This window comes from Dermacentor andersoni, chromosome 1 (genome assembly GCF_023375885.2).
Source record: "Dermacentor andersoni chromosome 1, qqDerAnde1_hic_scaffold, whole genome shotgun sequence".
In the NCBI taxonomy this organism is placed as follows: Eukaryota; Metazoa; Arthropoda; class Arachnida; order Ixodida; family Ixodidae; genus Dermacentor; species Dermacentor andersoni.
This window is the reverse complement of record NC_092814.1, coordinates 158,516,641-158,535,300: the sequence shown is the minus strand read 5'-3', so window position 1 is coordinate 158,535,300 and position 18,660 is coordinate 158,516,641. Positions and strand designations below refer to the sequence as shown.

At 46.7% G+C, this 18,660-nt stretch overlaps 1 protein-coding gene across 1 annotated transcript in view; it reads right to left on the bottom strand.

Annotated features, from left to right (window-relative positions):
• Positions 1-18,660, bottom strand: part of Ac76E (adenylate cyclase type 2 Ac76E) — an 875,452-nt gene that overhangs the window by 69,978 nt on the left and 786,814 nt on the right. The window contains exons 9-10 of the mRNA XM_050195342.3: positions 8,365-8,497; positions 7,332-7,487 (exon numbers count right to left, since the gene is read on the bottom strand). Of these exons, the coding sequence (XP_050051299.2) occupies positions 7,332-7,487; positions 8,365-8,497 (289 nt within the window). The remainder of the gene's footprint in view (positions 1-7,331; positions 7,488-8,364; positions 8,498-18,660) is intronic.

Genomic DNA, 18,660 nt, shown 5'->3' with positions numbered 1-18,660 from the left:
TAATTGCGTTCTATTACTATGGCCAAAGAAACGAAGCAAAAGGTAGGGGGGCGTATAGTAAAGGCAGCTGCCTTCCATAGTGCGAGCAGAGAGAGTAATCCTCCTGGCGACGGAGTTTCTTCTCTAAAGCATACTGTTCTGAAGGAGGCCACCGAAGGGAATTGCGCAAACCAAGCGGGAAATTTCCAGGCAAGACTGACGCTGTCAAGCTTAGCCAACCGAACAAACGAGACCGGAAAGAAAGAGCTCGGCTTCCGCCAGCCGGCTTCGGGCCATATACACGTGTGGGCCCCGCGCGGAGAAAAAGAATGAAAGAAAGGCAAAGGTTCGGCAAAAGCGACAACAACAAAAGAAAGAAAAAAAGCAAATACAGGAAAGGCACTGTGTCGGAGTACACTGGCGTGAGGGTGGAAGAAGGCGCGGAAAGGCGCGAACTCTTTCTCTTTCCGGAGCTCGGTGGCCCGAGTTTTTCGGGAGAGCCGCTCACGCCACGTATTTCCCGCGCGGAAATGAGGAATCTCTTGATTCTGGCGCGGACATTCCCTCGGCGTCCTCCTCGCACATGGACCGTGTCGCTGCTATTTCCTACGCGCCCCCAGGTCCCCGCTGAGCGTACGCGCAGATACAGCGGCTCTCGCGCCGTCGAGACTCGCGAAGGGAGGGACGCGGCGACGGAAATTTCGGACGTGAGCTGCGGCCGATGCCCCCTTGAGACCCGACGGCTTCGCAGCAGAACACCTGTCCGAAGGAAAGAGATAAGCAGGGCAAGCCACCTTGCCGCCGCGCTCTCGTCGGCTGCCCGACTGCCAACGACCCCTGGGCAGGCTGTCAATGACCCACTGCCAGCATGCAGGAAGGATCGAACTTGAGCTGATCAAAGAAAGGTTGAGTACGATTTCGCAAGTATCGGAACTGAAATACTGAGTGGCAAGTCTGGATCGCACAGGAAGGAATACCTTATGCTCACGCCGTTGAAGCAGAGTTTTTGAGGGATCGTTCTCTCTATAACAGAGCGTGACATCCGCGTCAGGGGCTGCATGTTGTGTGTGAAGCGTCAGAAACGTTTTCTTGGGGTTTCAGTGTTGCTACGTCCGAGGCGTGGTTGTCTTGCTCGACCTATTAAGTGTGATCCTTCGTGGAGGAACATGACTAAAACAGGACACTTGTTGCGTAAACGTAAAAAGAGAAAAACGTCTGAACTGGACGAAGCACGACCCATCCCACAGAAGTGCGAGTTCTTCGAAACGCGTAGCGCGCCAGCGCTGTATTTGTTTTACCCTTGTTTCTCCACGGGGAGGCTTTTGATAAGGCGGCACGTGTGGGAGAATCGATAGGCTGTCCTCGCCACAGCGAAATCGTATTGCGCTTACCGTTGCCATCGCGACCACCTGTAGGTTTTGCGCGTGCTAGCTAACCCACATGGCGCATGCGCCTGACAGGTGTCCGGAGAACCAGCTAGCGTGCGAAAAGCTTTGGTGATAACGGTAATGGTCCCGCAAAGCAGCTAAAATACCTTAGGTGTAGAAAAAATCACGAATAGGGCTCGCATTCACAAGAAAAGCGTTTGTGGTAAAATTGCTCGTAAGAGAAAATTCCAGCCAATCCTGATTCTGGATATATTATTAGCGAAGACGGCCGACCAACGAGAAAGATCACTTAAGAACGAAAAGCTTTCTGAAATCAGTCCAGTTTTCATTCGGAGGGTGATATGCGTAAGTAAGCCTCTGCTTATTTCTGTTAATGCGCGCTATATTTCAGTCCACAAATTATTTATTACCACAGTCCTCAAACATATTTGAATCGACAAATTGTAGCCGGTGAGTGCGCAAGCTGGTTATGGCTTGTGAACTCACCGTCTACAATTCGTAGATTGAAATATGTGCCGTAAAGTAATTAGTTAACATTTAACTAGTGCAATTGTGTTAATTATTTAATTAAGCATTTTGATTTCTCGTAGAAGTACTGCGAGGCCTGATCTAGTAATTTAGATCGTGTTAGAATTGTGCTATTAGCCACAGGCAATGTTTAGAAATTTGTTGCAACGAAAAAAAAAGAACAACAACAACAACACGAAACACCCTATATTTGCGGCTGCAAAAAAGGACAAAAGTATGCTCATGAAAACAGCCGCTTACTAGAGTTCGCTGAGGTGGTAGTGGTCATCTCCAGAAGTAGCGTGGCGCGTGCTTTTGTGTTACACAGTGTTCGCAGCTATACCCTAAATAATGATAGTGCCTGTACAGGCCGCGCACAGATTTTGCCGTTGCCAACGTCAAAATGCTCTCCAACTCTAAATTTTTCTTTCCTTTTCCTTTTGCAAATACCGAACCAAACAACTTTAAGAAAAGAATTGACAGTCACTTGAGTATCCTTACGTAATTTGAATGCGAAAGCATTTTGACTTATCTCATTAATTGGTTACGTCCATGACACCTGACATCCTACATCGTCATATGTCCTTCACAACTCTATCTCAATCAACCTTGCTCTAATTTGTACTAACCTTTCCACCTTAATAAACTTTGCATTCCAGTGCCACTTGAATCAAGCTTGATTCACGTTAATTCACCTTAATGCAGTTTACTTCACCTTAATTCACTTTACTCCACCTTAAGTCACCTCACTATAACGTCGTAGATAGATGGCTGCGACGTGATGTGTGCAATGACGCACGCACTAGGCACACCTTTAGTCAGCCTGAATCGTCGAGCCGCCGTGGCGTCGGGGAATCGTGCTCGTCTCGCACCCCGCAGGTCGGGGCTCGATTCCAACCCAAATGCACCAAAGTTTCTTTTCAAGACCATTACATCACTTTGGTTACAGGAACCTCCCTCAGTAATTTGACGCCTATCCGAGCAATTTTTGACCTGTGTTTACTCTTTGCGCCGTCGGCCATATTTTCCCAACTTGGCTTGATCACGCCGGATTAATAAGCGAAAGCTTTACTAACCTAGTCGAACCGAGCTTCGCCGTCGCCAGCAATTTGACTTCCATTTGACCGCAGCTGCGCCGTAGCCTTGGCAACGCATCACGTGACTCGCCGCGACGAGCTCCGCCGCCGTGTGCGCTAGCCGCCGCTGCCGGCGGCTTGGCACATGCGCTCTCTGCAGCTGGGTCACCACCACCTGACTAGGCGACTCGATGCGCGCCTGGAGGAGCGCCGCGCTCGCCTAGTCAGTGCGAGCTTGGCGAGGTCAGTGCGAGCAGAGCGAGGCCGGGCCGTCTTCTCTGAGCGTTGCGCGGGAGCTGGACGCTTTGAGCTGTCGTGGCCAAGCGGCGTCTGAACGCCCCGCGGATATCGCCCGGCAAGCTGCTTCATTGGAGAGGGTCTGGAATGCCGATCGCGCGAAGATAGCGTCGGAGACTCAGGAAGAGCGAGCCGACTGAGGAAGGGCGAAAACCAAGCTTTCGCTTTGCATATCCAGGGTTAGCTGAGCTAAGCCGCAGCGAATTCTTTTTTTGTGCCTCATGGGACATGAGGCAGAAAATGCTTTCGCATTAAATGTCGCCGCGCGGTAGCCCAGTGGCCATGCCGTTGTACTGCTCAGCACGGGCCCAGCCACGGTGGCCACAATACGATGGGGATAGAGCGAAAAAAATTCACTGAATATTATGATGCTCCCTGATGCGCAACGTTAGCGCAGCTCTACCCATGTTTTCATTTCCCGATAAATTGGCTGGTGCGAACAATCGGTATCGTGCGGCACATCGCAAACAGAGCGAAGTGTGGCGCGAATGCCTAGCTAATCAGGAGATCGCGAGAGGCAGCGCGTGGGTGACGCGTGGGCGCGATTCAAGCAGCCGCCGCATACAGACCCCCATATACGGTATCAGTGGCGTCATCGGCGAACAGACGACGCCCGCTAATCTGGCGCCATCTCATAGCCATCGTCTCCGCAGTGCCCGTCTTGCGCGACACAGCGCTTTTCTTCTTACGCTTTCGCCATACCCTCCACCTCCGGTTCCGCCTCATGGTTTCGCTGCACCCTCCTCCTCGCGCTCTCCTTGCTATCGCCGTCTTTCATCCCCTGCTGCGCTCCGCATTCGCTCTTTCATCCTTCCCTGTGCTCGTTCGATCGGTTACGAGGAACGCCGATTCTCGCCGCAGGAATGGGCGCCGAAGCGCTGCGCTCCAGGACGCTCGTGCACCGTGCGTTGGGTGCACGTTAAAGAGCTCGAAATGGTCAAAATTAGCCCGGTGCTACCCCCCCCCCCCCACTCGACTGCGTGCCTTGTAATAATGTCTTTGTTTTGGCACATAAACCCCAGAATATTTAAATTTACCCTATATGACTGAAGAATGAACAAGACATGCGTTCCAAGCACGACAACGCTGTCATGACACACGAATGGCGCGCACACCTACAAAGGCAAACGTCAAATAAAATGCGTTTCACCGTCAAGACCATGTACACTGCTTCCCGAAGTCTTTCACACTGAGATTCTAGTCTGAAAGTTTCATTGTGCCTGATAGCGCAGCTGCTTTATCTTGCGTTTACTGGCAAGCATAAGAACAACTTTGGACGTAGGGTTTCCTTTTAACGTCCAGGCTTTGCTGCTGGGAAGCTATTGGCTGGAAATAACATGAGGGTGGCAGCTCACTAGTGCGTGGAATGGCCTGCCAATAAATCACTAGAAAAAAATAAAGCACGATACAAAATAACATTAAGAGTAGGCTTATGAGCAGTTATGTAGACTTTTGTTTCTCGCACTTAAAATATCTAGAATATTTACGCACAATGCGTATTTATGTCATGAGGATGTAGATCTTAGGTGGAGACAAAGCAAATATATAGAAACCGGAAAGCTCACTGTTTTAGGCTGTTCGTTGCTTTTCTTCTGAGTAGAAAACACTTCCAACGTCTTTTCTGAGCCTAACTTACGAGCCTGCCAGCGCTTAAACGATGCTATTTGTCATTCCGGCGTGCGCTCTTGCCACTACGTCTCGGTAAAAAATTGGCTTTTCTCTTCTTTCCATACCCTCTGTTATATGTGCTGCGCGTTCATGTGACTCTCTATTTGAGAAACACTTGCAAGCGAAACACTTGCAAGGGCGCACCGAGCTCCTACGACGGATGTTCCGAAAGTAAGTTTAGTCATTTATTTTCACATGGAAACGTTATTGCCAAAAAGAAAAATACACTATCGCATCAGAAACTATACACTTTGCACAATTTTTCCACACAGTCGCAACCAGCATTGAGACATTTGCCGTAGCGTGCAGTCAGTTTGAAAAAAAAAAAAAAAAAAACACTCTGGTAAAGCTCGATGTCCTGCGATGCAAGGCCTGAGACATGACCTCTTCACCATACACAATCTGTAGGCGTTCGTGGATGACGGACACACTAGTCCCACGTGCCCATTCATACCGGATAACAGCCCGCACTTCCGTTGGAGACCACGTTGTCACAACACGTCTGTCTGCCATCGTGATTTGTACTCGGAATAACCTCGGGCACCCCGGTCTGCTGCTAATCTCTCTTCTTCGGCGCTCTGCGCATGCGTCATTCTTCCTCCGCTGACGCTCCTTCCGTCGTTGAACCAGCAGCGGGCGTGGATTCTTATGGCGATTGTTTGTTGCTCCTGGTGTACCATCTTCTCTTTCAAAAAAATGACGAAACTTACTTTCGAAACGTCCCTCGTAGTTTGCTTTCACTTTAGTTCGTGAAGAGAGGTGCCATGTCCACCTAATTCACATGGCCGGGATGAATTCCTTACGAGAAGTATAGACTAACTTTAACATGCGAACTAGGAATTGGTGAGGGGAGCTAGAGGACATTATTGGGCACGGGCGAAATCTATTAGAAGCATGAAAATTGGGCGAAAGTTCGTACACTTAGGTACTCGGCTTATTGCTTTAATGCAGTAATGTCAAACGCATAGGCACAAAATGGTAACTCCTGGAAAAAAATAAAAGAAAGGGGGGCGATTTTGGCGGTATATTTACTACATGTGACTCGTCATTGGTGGCTCTAGCTGTATTTATACGGCCGATGAGCGAAAATTGAAAAAGTTAGAAATGCAAGCAAGGAAGAGGGAAGATCCGGAACTGCTATATCTTGGTAAGCTTGCTAACTGATAGCCGCCACCATAATAAAAGACTTCGAAGTAACTTTGAATGCCGCTGGTAGTTTAGTGCCATCCAAAACAGCACTGCATGGACAGTCTAGCATTTCATCTGTATAATTATATATATATATATATATATATATATATATATATATATATATATATATATATATATAAGTATAGTAATGGAAATTGAAGTCCTACAACAGGAAATAAGCCACGGTCACATTGAACAAGAGCATTTAGAAAAGAGAGTCACATTCATTATATTAGAACTAATGAGAACTAATGGAAAACGTCGATCATTAACGTACCTAAATTACTGGGCCGAGGGAAAGAATTCATTATACATTTATCACAACGACAACATCGAAAGACACAGACACCCTTGGCGTCCTTAAATCATTTACAGCGTGCAGCAGTAACGATGAGACGACGCCAAGACAACGACGGCATGATGACGACGCTTCGTTGACTGACACTGAAGAGACGCCTTCTTAAGACGAAAGCTGAGAATAACTGTCGCTCAGAAGGCCGCTCTGCAAACTACCGCGCTTCAGACTGCCAAAGGTGTATGAGTCTTCGTTAGCAATAAATATGACTGTGAGGATTATCCCACAATATTGCAAATTTTCGGATCTCTTTCAGTTTATTGAGTTTCTCTACGCGAGCACCTAATCTCCGTTAAAGTGTGCACTAAGTGTAACATTACATTCATATCGATTCAAGACATTACTGCTTTACGCAGTAAAGTAATGTTACGTCTCAATACGGCGATGAGCATTGCTTAGACGTTTACCACGAGGCAATTCCCTAGTCTAGTCTCCTAGGGAAGACGACAGGATTAAAAGCGGATACTTTTGGTGCATTGGGAGGTGTGCTGACGTGCCCTGATGTGAACTCAAGACGTTTAATATTCTCCTATGTGGAGTGGGCTTCCGATCTGGAGCCAGTGTAAATAATCTAAAATAAACCATTTTTCCTTCATTCCTACAACCGGGCGTACTCGTCAGTGGGCTTGGTGGATTCCTGGCCTGAACGCCATCTAGAGCCGCATCAATAATTTTTTCAGGTAGTGACGTCACCACAGTACTGGCTCTCCGCAAAATTCTGACCGGTAGTGCAAATACTGTGTACACAGGGCGTGTGAAGAACGCTGACGCGGGTATTTTCTCGTATAAAACAACCATGATATTATTTCGCGCGTTTACTTGTTACAGGGGCAGTGCAGGCGGGCTCTGTGGTATGCTGGGTGTACGTACCGTCAGACCGACGTTCTTAGCCAGGGTGGTCTCAGATATGTTGGCGAACGGCTTGTCGGCGCCCCAGCACTCGACGTGCTTGTACATCTTGGAGGTGGACCGATGTCGGTTGCCGTTCTCCCGTACCGTCTGCGGGCTCTCCTCGGAGGCATCTTTCTGCGAGAAAACGACACGAAATAGCGTGACGCACAGTTCTCTGCCTGCGACACTCTTTGAAGGCAGGTGCCTTCAGCATGCGACGAAAAGCAGGCCCACATGTATAAAATAATTCCTTTAGCCAGAAACGCTTCATGTAAAGGATAAGGCGTTCGGCAGGTATACACTGTAAAATAATTTACACCCATAAAAGTGAATAAGGGTGTAAATATGACTATATCCCACACCCGTACACTCTTTTTAGGTGTAAGGTTGGGAGTTACAGACCGACTGACATCCTTATTCACTTGTAAGGGTGCAAATCATTTTACGGTTCCTGATGTTCCCGTTTCTGATGCAGTAGGCGAAACCAAGACATTTTACCAATATATATGCACAATACAGAAAAGGTTCGGAGTCGGAGCAGGGATCCGTTTTGTCGCTCCTCGCTGCACTCGCGTGAGTAGCACGTGTATCGGCCGGCGTAGTGCATCGGCCCGCGTGCCGCACTACGGCGTTTTCAGGAGAAAGGCAGCGTTGGTTGCGAAAGGCTTAGGTCAGCTTAAGTGTGTTAGGTGGATTGAATCGCGCGCAGGCACAGCACGTTCGAGATTTACTCGAGCCTGTTGTTGTATACTTTGACAGCTTAAGTTGACTCATCACCAAACCTTGATCTCTATATAAGGGCGTGAAACCAGGCATTCCAGTGCCACTATGATTCCCTAAATTCAGTTACAGGGAACGGCAGTCATGAAGTCCCCGATACGTTTGGAAACTCTGACGTTATCTTGAGAAGAACATTCCTGTACTTTTGGGAAACTTTGAGAGAACTGCATTGCTACCTGAAGAATTCTTGGAAACTACAGCAGAGAGACTACCGCTAGGTGTAGATTCTCACCTTCTGTGGGGCGATGAGGAATGTTTCAATCTGGTGCTCGGCGAGGTACTGGTCCCGCTGCTGGCCATTTCCGGGCTCGGTCTCGAACTTGCCGTCCAGCTGGTGGTACGTGGCCTTCGTGATGTGCACGCGCCTAGAGTGGAGATTAAGAAATACTCTATAGGAACACATCTAGAGGCCGAATTCACAAAGGTTTTAGTTCGTAAGTGCTCTGTGCCATTGGCCAGCCACTTTCGCTGATAATGAGTCCAACATCGCGATCGGCTGGCAGCAGCTCTTACGAATAAATTTAGGGCAAGAGCTGTTTTTCTTTTATTGTATGTGAATGCGGGCACTGAAGCGCAAAATCTCCTTAAGATAGGGTAATGGTGTTGTGTGATAGCATTTTGCTGCCTTGACTTGCAAAAGCGTCAGCTATCTAAAACTGCAGGAAAGCCCGTCATGTACTGTACCATTAACTGTAGCCAAAGAAGTGCTTGAAACGGGTGCGGGGGGGGGGGGGGGGGGGTGCTTGGAAGCGTGGGTAAATTGGTTGATAAAGGCGGGGAAATCTTTTGCCGCGGATACCAGCACTGTCTCGCCCGAAGGCGGGTACCTGATTGATTAATTTATTCGTTGATTCGTAGCCACGAATATACCCTTTTAAAGTTATGGTGTTTAACGTCCTGAAGCGTCTAAAGAGCTCTGAGAGACGTCGGGGAGGGGAGTGTCCGGGATCAATTACGACAACATGACATTCTGCAATGCGCACCAAAGAGCACGGTACACGAGTGTTTATGAATTCTTCACACTTCGCCGAAGAATACGGACGTCGCGGCCGGCATTTAAAACCCGCGAACTCGTGCTCAGCGGCAAAGCACCGTAGCCACTGAGCCAGTGCGGCGTGTCATGTGCTATAGTTCTTTCCTTCGATGTACATTTTAGTGGGCGCGATGACGCTTACTGCGCCAACCGGGATCGAAATTTACAAGACATTTCGTGGCATTTATTTACCCATAGAGTTACGGGCATCGCAGAGGGTTGAGGTGAAAATAAAATAAGAATGGCACATAAACACAAACACATCAAAGAGTTGAGCAAGCTCAACAGATAAATGGCTGCCTATCAATATTAGCGAAATCAACAGGTTCTTTAGTATTCAAATTCAAGTTTAACACGAATTTAAACCAGGAATTTCGTACGCTGAAGCGGTTCAGAAGCACCACCCAATTTGGATAGTAAACGTGTTATTAGCGAAGCCCGCGGGTCAATGCAAAGTAGTCATTTCGGGCGAAAACCTTGTGAATTCAGCTCCTACTTAGTCCGAGCCTTGGAGCACAGTGACTAATAAGCGCATTTTTGCAATCAGAGGAGAACACACCGTGGTTGCTTAGTGGCTATAGCGTTGGGCTGCTGAGCACGAGGTCGCGGCCACGGCGGCCGCATATCGATGGGGGCGAAAACACCCGTGTACTTAGATTCAGGTGAACGTTGAAGAATCCCAGGTAGTCCAAATTTCCGGAGTCCCACTTTACGGCGTGCCTCATAATCAGATGGTCGTTTTGGCACCTAAAACCCCATCATTTTAATCAAGGGTGCGCACTCAGTCTTTGTGCGGTTAGTGTTTCAGTTTTTGTGAGAGAACACAGTGCGACGCAATGCTGTCATTTTTCTAGAGGACTGTATTCGAGAGCAGGAGCTGGCTCCTGCTAAGAAACATTTATTCCAGGTTGTGCGTGGTGTTTTCTTTGCTCGTAATCCAAAAAGGAACATGGGTCGTCGTGCGGCGGGAAATTTTTTGAGTGGAATCCTTGAACACCTCCTATGTGAAAGCAACTGTCAGAAGCATCTGGCTAAGTCAGTAGTCAGAAAACACGCACGGGAAAGGAAACGGATTTTTCAATTTTCACTTGTGACAAAATAAAAAAGAGCACCTCTTCAAAGAAAAAAGAATAAAGGCACTTCTTTCCGACGTGTGAAAGTATTTCAGGCACTTGTTTACCCTCGTGTATACAATAAAGGCAATTCACCATTCTGCTATATAAATAAATATTATACATTTCCTTCAAAGGCTAGTTTTTGAATCTTTAAATCTTTAACCCCTACAGAGCTACCTCGCGTCGTTACATACTTGAAGGCTTTCAGAAAGTGTAGACCAAAGACAAAAATTGGCCGGCGCTGTTTGTCATATTCACCGTAGTTGTCATTCAGGTTATACGGGCTTCGAAATAAAACAACACGCACTTGTGTTGAAAAAGAATCACACGCAGCGTTGCGTTCGCTAAAGCTTTATATGCTTACAAAATGGTTATAGAACATGATGATTTCATCTTCAAATTCCGTAGTGGATGATGCGCGTGAAAATTTGCAGACGTCAGTATCACCAAAGATGTCAGATCACCGAACCCCCCCTCCCCCCTCCCCCCCCCCCTCTTCCACCTGTTTTAGTCAGAGACATATCAGAACAAAAAAAAAAAAAACTTTACGTATTACTATACACATTGCAATTGTGTACTTAAACCTCGTCGTATGGTTAAGCTCGTAATTTCGTAATGCTGAGAGAGAGAATCCCGGAACGAAGCCATTTGCTGTGATGCGCGTTCCACTGGATACAAGTAACGCTGGCAAGGAGGTTCATTCATTCATTCATTCATTCATTCATTCATTCATTCATTCATTCATTCATTATCCAGTCTGCGTGCAGAAGAGAAGTAGAGGCTACCGGCCGTATGTCTTCATGAAAGCATCTGCCTCTACAACAACACCGCACGCAGGCCGCATGCATCACCCAAATCTCTCAAACTCGTGCAGAAATGTGCCCGAGTGTGGCTAGAAAGCAGAATTACATAAAAAAGACATGCGTACAAATACCTAGACAGAATACACTCGAAGGTCACTTGTTTACGAAATATAACTGCACAACATTAGAAAAAAAAAAGAATATATTTGCTTCGTTTTACAGCTTCATTCAAACTCACCATTGTTGACGTGAGAAATAAATAAATAAATAAATAAATAATCTATATATATATATATATATATATATATATCATCAGCCTAGTTACGCCCACTGCAGGGCAAAGGCCTCTCCCATACTTCTCCAACTACCGCGGTCATGTACTAATTGTGGCCATGTTGTCCCTGCAAACGTCTTAATGTCATCCGGCCACCTAACTTTCTGCCGCCCCCTACTACGCTTCCCTTCCCTTGGAATCCAGTCCGTAACCCTTAATGACCATCGGTTATCTTCCCTCCTCATTACATGTCCGGCCCATGTCCATTTCTTTTTCTTGATTTCAACTAAGATGTCATTTGCCCGCGTTTGTTCCCTCCCCCAATCTGCTCTTTTCTTATCCCTTAACGTTACACCTATCATTCTTTCCATAGCTCGTTGCGTCGTCCTCAATTTCAGCAGAACCCTTTTCGTAAGCCTCCAGGTTTCTGCCCCATACGTGAGTACTGGTAACACACAGCTGTTATACACTTTCCTCTTGAGGGATAGTGGCAACCTGCTGTTCATGATTTGAGAATGCCTGCCAAACGCACCCCAGCCCATTCTTATTCTTCTGGTTATTTCAGTCTCATGATCCGGGTCCGTGGTCACTACCTGCCCTAAGTAGATGTATTCCCTTACCACTTCCAGTGCCTCGCTACCTATCGTAAACTGCTGTTCTCTTCCGAGACTGTTAAACATTACTTTAGTTTTAGCGATTACTTTAGCGATTTAGTAACGAATGCACCTAGTAATTATTTGTTTTTCATTCTTGGTTCTTACTTCCGGCGTTCGCCATGCTGCGTTGACGAAATGTGTAGTGCAAACTGAAAAAGGACGATTTGTCTTTTGGCAGAGTGTTGTTTTCGCTACCTGTCGTTATTTCTGTTGAAATTAGTGTATGTCTGTCGGTCGTTGCTCCTTGGTCGGTGGCGATGGAAGCAGACCGCTCCGGGAGTCTGTCGGAAACGGCAACGTCAGCGACAGCCGTCTCCAGGAAATGGATCAGTCTACAGAGTGATAGCTGTACTGGAGCGCATTATCATGCCTGGAAGTCAAGCAGTGCGCATGTGCAACACGCCCACTGCTTATCGCAATGCTCCTTATATACTCGGCTGCGTTTCTGAATAAAGTGCTTTTTGTTACCTGCTACTCGTCTGGTTTACAATAGCGACAGCGAAGACGTCCATGTCTGCTCGTTCAGTAGCGAGGACCCTTCCGAGGATGACTTCGAACTTGTGCGCAACGGGAACGTGAAGAAAAGGAACACAAGGACCTAATCGTCATCGAGTACGCGAACTGCAGGATCCACACCCCACGGAGGCCTGATGCAAATACCATAATATTTGTGCCGGCACTCGCCACCGGTAATATGAAGCGGTTTAACAGGAAATCTGTCTCGATGTTAGTGGAGAACTTATTGGAGACAAACAAAATCACCGACATCCACATCCTGATGGGTTCTCAGGACATGACCTGTGTGATTTATGGCGTAGACTAGGCCATACACAACAATGATTTGCCGATTTTCGGGAAACGAGCAAATGATCCTGCCGTCATCGTAGATGTTTTCCCGTCTAGGCAACTCACGTTTCGTGGATACTGTGCTGAAGGGCAATTGTCTCTCATCACGCGTTGAGGTGGATCACTTTCGACATCCTGTCCGGCTTTTTATTCCGAAGCCTCTTCAATGACGCAACCGCATAAATTTAACTGGGGCACGTGAGCAGCGCCTGTGAGAACCAAATGGTGTGTCTCCGCTGCGCTGAGCCACACACCACGGATAACTGTGCTGCCGCTGTCAGTAAATGTCTAAACTGCAACGGATCTCATGAGTCTTCATCGAAGGGTTGAACTCGCCGCATTAACTTAGCGGTTATGGCGTTGCGCTGTTAAGCACGAGGACGAGGGTTCGTTTCTCGGCCGCCTCGGCCACATTTCAATGGGGCGAAGTGCAAAAAAACGCTTGTGTAGTGTGCACTGGATGCATGTTAAAGAACGTCAGGTTGTCAAAATTAATCCGGAGTCCCCCGCTACGGCGCTCCTCATAAACAGATGGTGGTTTTCGCAGGTGAAGCCCAATGATTAATTTAAGGGCTTCCCAAAGATTAAGAAGGACATGGCTAAGTTGAAGTAGATGGCGAGAAATTATTCATCCGATCGGGAAGGTGTCATCAAAGTCAGGATGCGATGATCTCATCGCTGAGAGAGAGAGAGAGAGAGAGAGAGTAAATTTTAGAGAAAAAAAAGAGCACACGAGCGTGAGTAGCTCTTCCGCTGTGCAGCGAGTGGTCCCCTCAGTCCAGGGGGCGTATTCTGTAAAAGTCCACCTAGCGGACATGTTCATTTCGTCTGCTGCTGAGGTGTTGATTGGCTGTGGCGCCTAGTTGCTGCGGATGCGCAGCCCAACCCAGCCAATCAGCAGTTTAGCAGCAGACGAAATGGACATGTCCACTATGTGGACTCTTACAGAATACCTCCCCAGCAGTCCAGCAGCCTTAGCTGCCTCTCCCGCTCGGTTGACTAGGTTGGGCTGGTCCGTCGAATCTGAGCTGGACAGCGCTGCCTCCCATTGCCGTGTGGTGGGTTGTGTTATGGGTGTGTTATGGGTGTGAGCTGTGGTGTGCTTGCGGAAGCTCATACCATGTGGTAAAGCGTTGTGCATTGATCGCAGTTGTGGGCATTTATAGGAATTCAGCGCAGCGAGACTAAAATGTGGATATGTGTTTGTTTGGACTTTTCGCCGCATTACGGCTTCCTCTCGCGTCAAAGCATTATGAGGCGGCGGTAGTGTTATCGTGAAAGGCGATAGTGTTGTAGGACGTGCGTGTAGGTTAATAATATGGGCTCGGGATTGAATTGCTCGGCGTGACCCTCTCGCGGCTCCCGGTGTACATGCGCTCGGGCGTAGGCGTGTGCTTGCTGATTGCCGCGTAAGGACTCATGCCCCGGAGTCCACACGATCTGGATGTATGGCGGGAGCTGGTGCGCCCCAATCAGAATGCGATGTGCGGCCCTGGAAAAATTTCTGTGCCGTCTGAGAGTCTGTCAGAACTATGACGCACTCCCAGTGCGGTCTCATCGGGATGGCTAACGCTAACGCTAGTTCCTCTGCCTCTGCAGTGCTCGTTCTGGAAACCGACGACGCATTTATTTCGGTCCCGTGATTGTCGACTACGCTGGTGACAAATGCGGTGCTTCTTGCGGTGCTGGCCGCGTCTGCATACAAGACATTGGGGTGGTTCTCATACTTCCTCGCGAGCGCCTGCGCTAGGGCATGTCGCCGTCCGATGTGGAAGTTCGGTTGCATGTTTCTGGCAATTGGTGAGACGTGCATAGTTTCCTGTATTCATGTTGGGATTTTTGGCAGTGCGCTGCTCTTCCGTATGGAATATCCAAGGTGTTTCATGACGCAGTGTCCCGCTGTTGTGCGTTGCAGCCTTTCCTTCTGGTTTACCTGATGGGCCTCTATAATTTCCCGTGCGTTGTTGCCCCGCTGTCTCCTTGAGGCGAAAAGTAGACGTCCGAGTGAGAGTCCGAGCGCTTGCTTAGACGCCTTGCGTATCAGCCGGTGGGGTACATCCACTTCCACACTGCTGAAATTTAAATATGGCGCCGATTACGCAATGCGGCTCACAACCAGAGCCTGCACTAGTTGGACTTAAGGAACAGGACCTCATCTCATCGCCGACGTTCAAGTCAATAAATTTCAAGATACAAGCTACCCTGTAGCAGTACTCACATCCATATGCAAGAACCACGCTAAGGAAATAAATGCTAGTGAGCGAAAAACTACCGAAGACAGGAAGTTGAACGAAGACAGAAAACGGGCAATGATTCCATATGTGCACAAAATGACGCATAACTTGAAGGCTGTCGGGGCAAAGTACAAGATCGAGGTCTTGTTTTTGGCAAAAACAAATACTTTAACGTGATACCTTGCCTGCTAACAAAACCAATGTTTCCCGTCGCACTATCATGACTGAATACATCATGATACATAGGGGCCATGATGTATCACCTTCGGGGGAAATCTCAGCTTCACCTTACACGAGTAATCTATATACACAGCATTAGTGGAACCCGTTTTACAATACGGTATTACTGTATATGGTAACTGCTCAGAATATTAGAAGCAAACATTAATGGCTATACTAACAAGACTCGTGAACACTACATCTTACGGCACTAAACTACACTCGGTTGACGTGAAAGAGAAGTGCGACGAGTTGGGCATCCTTTAGATTCGTGAACTGTTTTAATTTATTTTGTTGACGCGGTAATATTACTCAAATGAATATAAAGCTCCCGTAAAAAAGATTTCAAATTGAGGAAAATAGAACCTTTTTTTAAACTACGGGTCCATACTAATTATGGTAAAAAGATGCGCAATTACTATGTACCAGCCAGATTTAATGAAACTCCTGATGATTTATGTCTTGCAAGTAACAAGGGAAAGATGACTGATTTAAGAGATGGCGCGTAAATTAATTGCCGCGTGTATAACTTGTTTTGTATGTGTTATTTTGTGCTGTCAAATTTATCGACGATGTCGTGTATATTTAGACAAGAAATGCATGTATATGAAGTTATTTCTTTGAAAGCAGCACCCAGGCGACCATGTTGCAAACGGCTCGTTCCCTATCCGTGTTCATGGTCGTGTCTTGCTTCGTAGTGCTAGAGCACTGTTAGTGAAATTAAGAGTTGGCCCTGCGTTGGTGCGCGAACGCTTGCATCGTCAAGGACGTGTGGACGGTCCGTTGTGTACGTCCTGCGGCTCCTGTGAGACACTTGAACACCTTATATTGGAGTGTCCCGCATTCGTCACACAACGTGCACTGCAGATTAAGCAATATGGACTGAGTGGACTCAAGTGTACGACCCTTGACGATTGCCCGTTTCCGAGAGGGAGTGCTGCTCAACGCGACCAGGCCCATAGAGCCTTGCTAACTTTCATGCAGAAAACTGAAATGGGCCTCCCGTGTATAGACATTTTTTCCGTGTTCCTAGTTTTTTTTTGTCCGTGTGTCTGTCATTTGTTTATTTCTTATTTTCTTTCCTATTTCTTTGTTTACTATCCTCTTCTCCTCTTTTCATTCCCTCCTCTCAAAAGAGTAGGCAGGCGTTGTGCTCCTCTCGGTGGCAGTTGTGAGCTTGCGCCCTCCCCTGTTTCCTTTGTGTGCTTGTATGTTTCAATAATAATAATAATAATAATAATAATAATAATAATAATAATAATAATAATAATAATAATAATAATAATAATAATAATAATAATAATAATATTTTGAAAAGATTCTCCAGCTGCTGCCTGACCAGCCAACAAGCACAATATGCTTAGCAAGGTCAGAATTTATGTATGTATATGTTGTATTGACTGACAAATAAAGTTTGCAACTGTTAAATCGCACGAAATTTGTTGAACGCGTGTCTGGCGTACTATACATGGTTCATTTACCTTGCGCTAAGGCGTATGTAGGGGCAATCCGGCATGTGCATGAACGATTGCCTCAAGAAACGTCACGACATATTCAATGCCTCAACGCCTTCAAATATTGCTGACAATTGCATGGATCGCTGTTGCTTTGCTGTTTTTAAAAACGCAGTTTATTTTCAGATATCGAGGTCAACTAATCGCGAGCTAGCTGAGTCATACCATATCAGAAGGAGGGGTGAAGCGTGCATCAGTCAAGTCACCGCCATTTTATGATAAGTAGTTCGCCAACATTGTTAAATAACAGCTACCTGGCTTTTTGACAGTTTCGGGAGTAACATGCTGTCACAGGTGGGAAGTCGCTTCTGCTGATGTAACTGCATTACTTACTCCCTGCTGCTGCACACGTAAGAACTTTGCAACTATACTTATATCGTTTGTGTGTCCAATAAAGATTCCACTCGTGAATGCAGAGACGTCCCGTCTACCGTTTTCGTCTCCTGTTATTTTTCTGTGCGTCAGCGATTGCGCGACAAAATATTATGATGAACACTGACCAACTAGCCCGACTCGCCCTTTGATGGGCACAACATTTCTCACAATATGACGAAAGCCGCAGGACGCGGTGGTTCAAGGACCATCTTCTCTACCCCCAACAATGTCAGAGGCATTTCTACGAGTGTAAAGGCCATAGAAGCCAAACCCAGTGCTTGCAGCAAAACACGCGCTAGCATGTTTGCGCCCTGCAAGTATCACGTTGTTTGCGAAATCTCTTTCTTGCCACTGCGTAGACATAGATCAAACCAGACAATGCATTGACGAAACATCGATGAACTTTGCGAACCAAAACTTGAGGTTTTGGTTCGCTAAGTGCCACATGTTGACGTACGCCCTTTTAGAATCAGGAGCTTGTAGTTAGAATTTACCGGGACCATTGCGCTCGTGATATTTTTCTGGCGCTTTCTATTGAATGGTCATGAACCGACGTTCTAGAAAATAGTTTGACCATCTGCGAGACTGAATGGTTCAGAACTCGGGCCGCTTGGCTCTATCTACACAGCTAAGTGAGCGGGTGCTCCTCTCTCTTATTTATTTATTTATTTACCCTCAGGGCCGAAGCGTTACAGAGGGGAGTGGGTAGAGAATAAACACAGTGCATAGTAACATAATAATAACAAAGTAATAATGAACATAACAAACATAATATCACAAAGCATGGTAAGGTATGGTAAATCCTAATTATACAATGTTAGCTAAGGCATATTTAAATCAGGTGTTATCATTAATGGAAACAAAGATGGAAAAAAGGTGATTCCAATCTTGTGAAGTTCGAGGTAAAAAAGAGTAAAGAAAGGTTTTAGTATGGGACACGGCTCGATACCAACCTTAAAGCGATGGTCAACACGGTTAGATATATAATGTGGCTGAAGAATGAATTCGTCACGGAGGGTCGGGTGATAGTAAAGCCGATGGAAAAAGTTCAAGCGAAATTTTTTTCGGCGGGATGCTAGAGATGGAAGAGATATCAGATTTCATAGAAGTTATACTAGCAGTGCGGTTATAACAAGAACAGATGAAGCGAGTAGAGCGATTCTGCACCATTTCTAGTGACGCAACCAAATTGTTAATGCTTGGATCCCAGACTGGAGTGGCGTATTCTAATTTAGATCGAATGAGTGTTTTATATAATAAGAGCTTTAAAGACGGAGGGGCTGCAGAAAAGTTACGGCATAAGTAACCTAACATGCGGTTGGCGTTGCTAATTATCTTCTCAATATGCAGAGGCCAACTTAGATTAGAAGTGATATGAACGCCTAAATACTTATAGGAGGAAACCGCGGCTAAAGGAGAGTTGTTTAGGTAATCTGGAACAGGACTACTGGATGCGCGA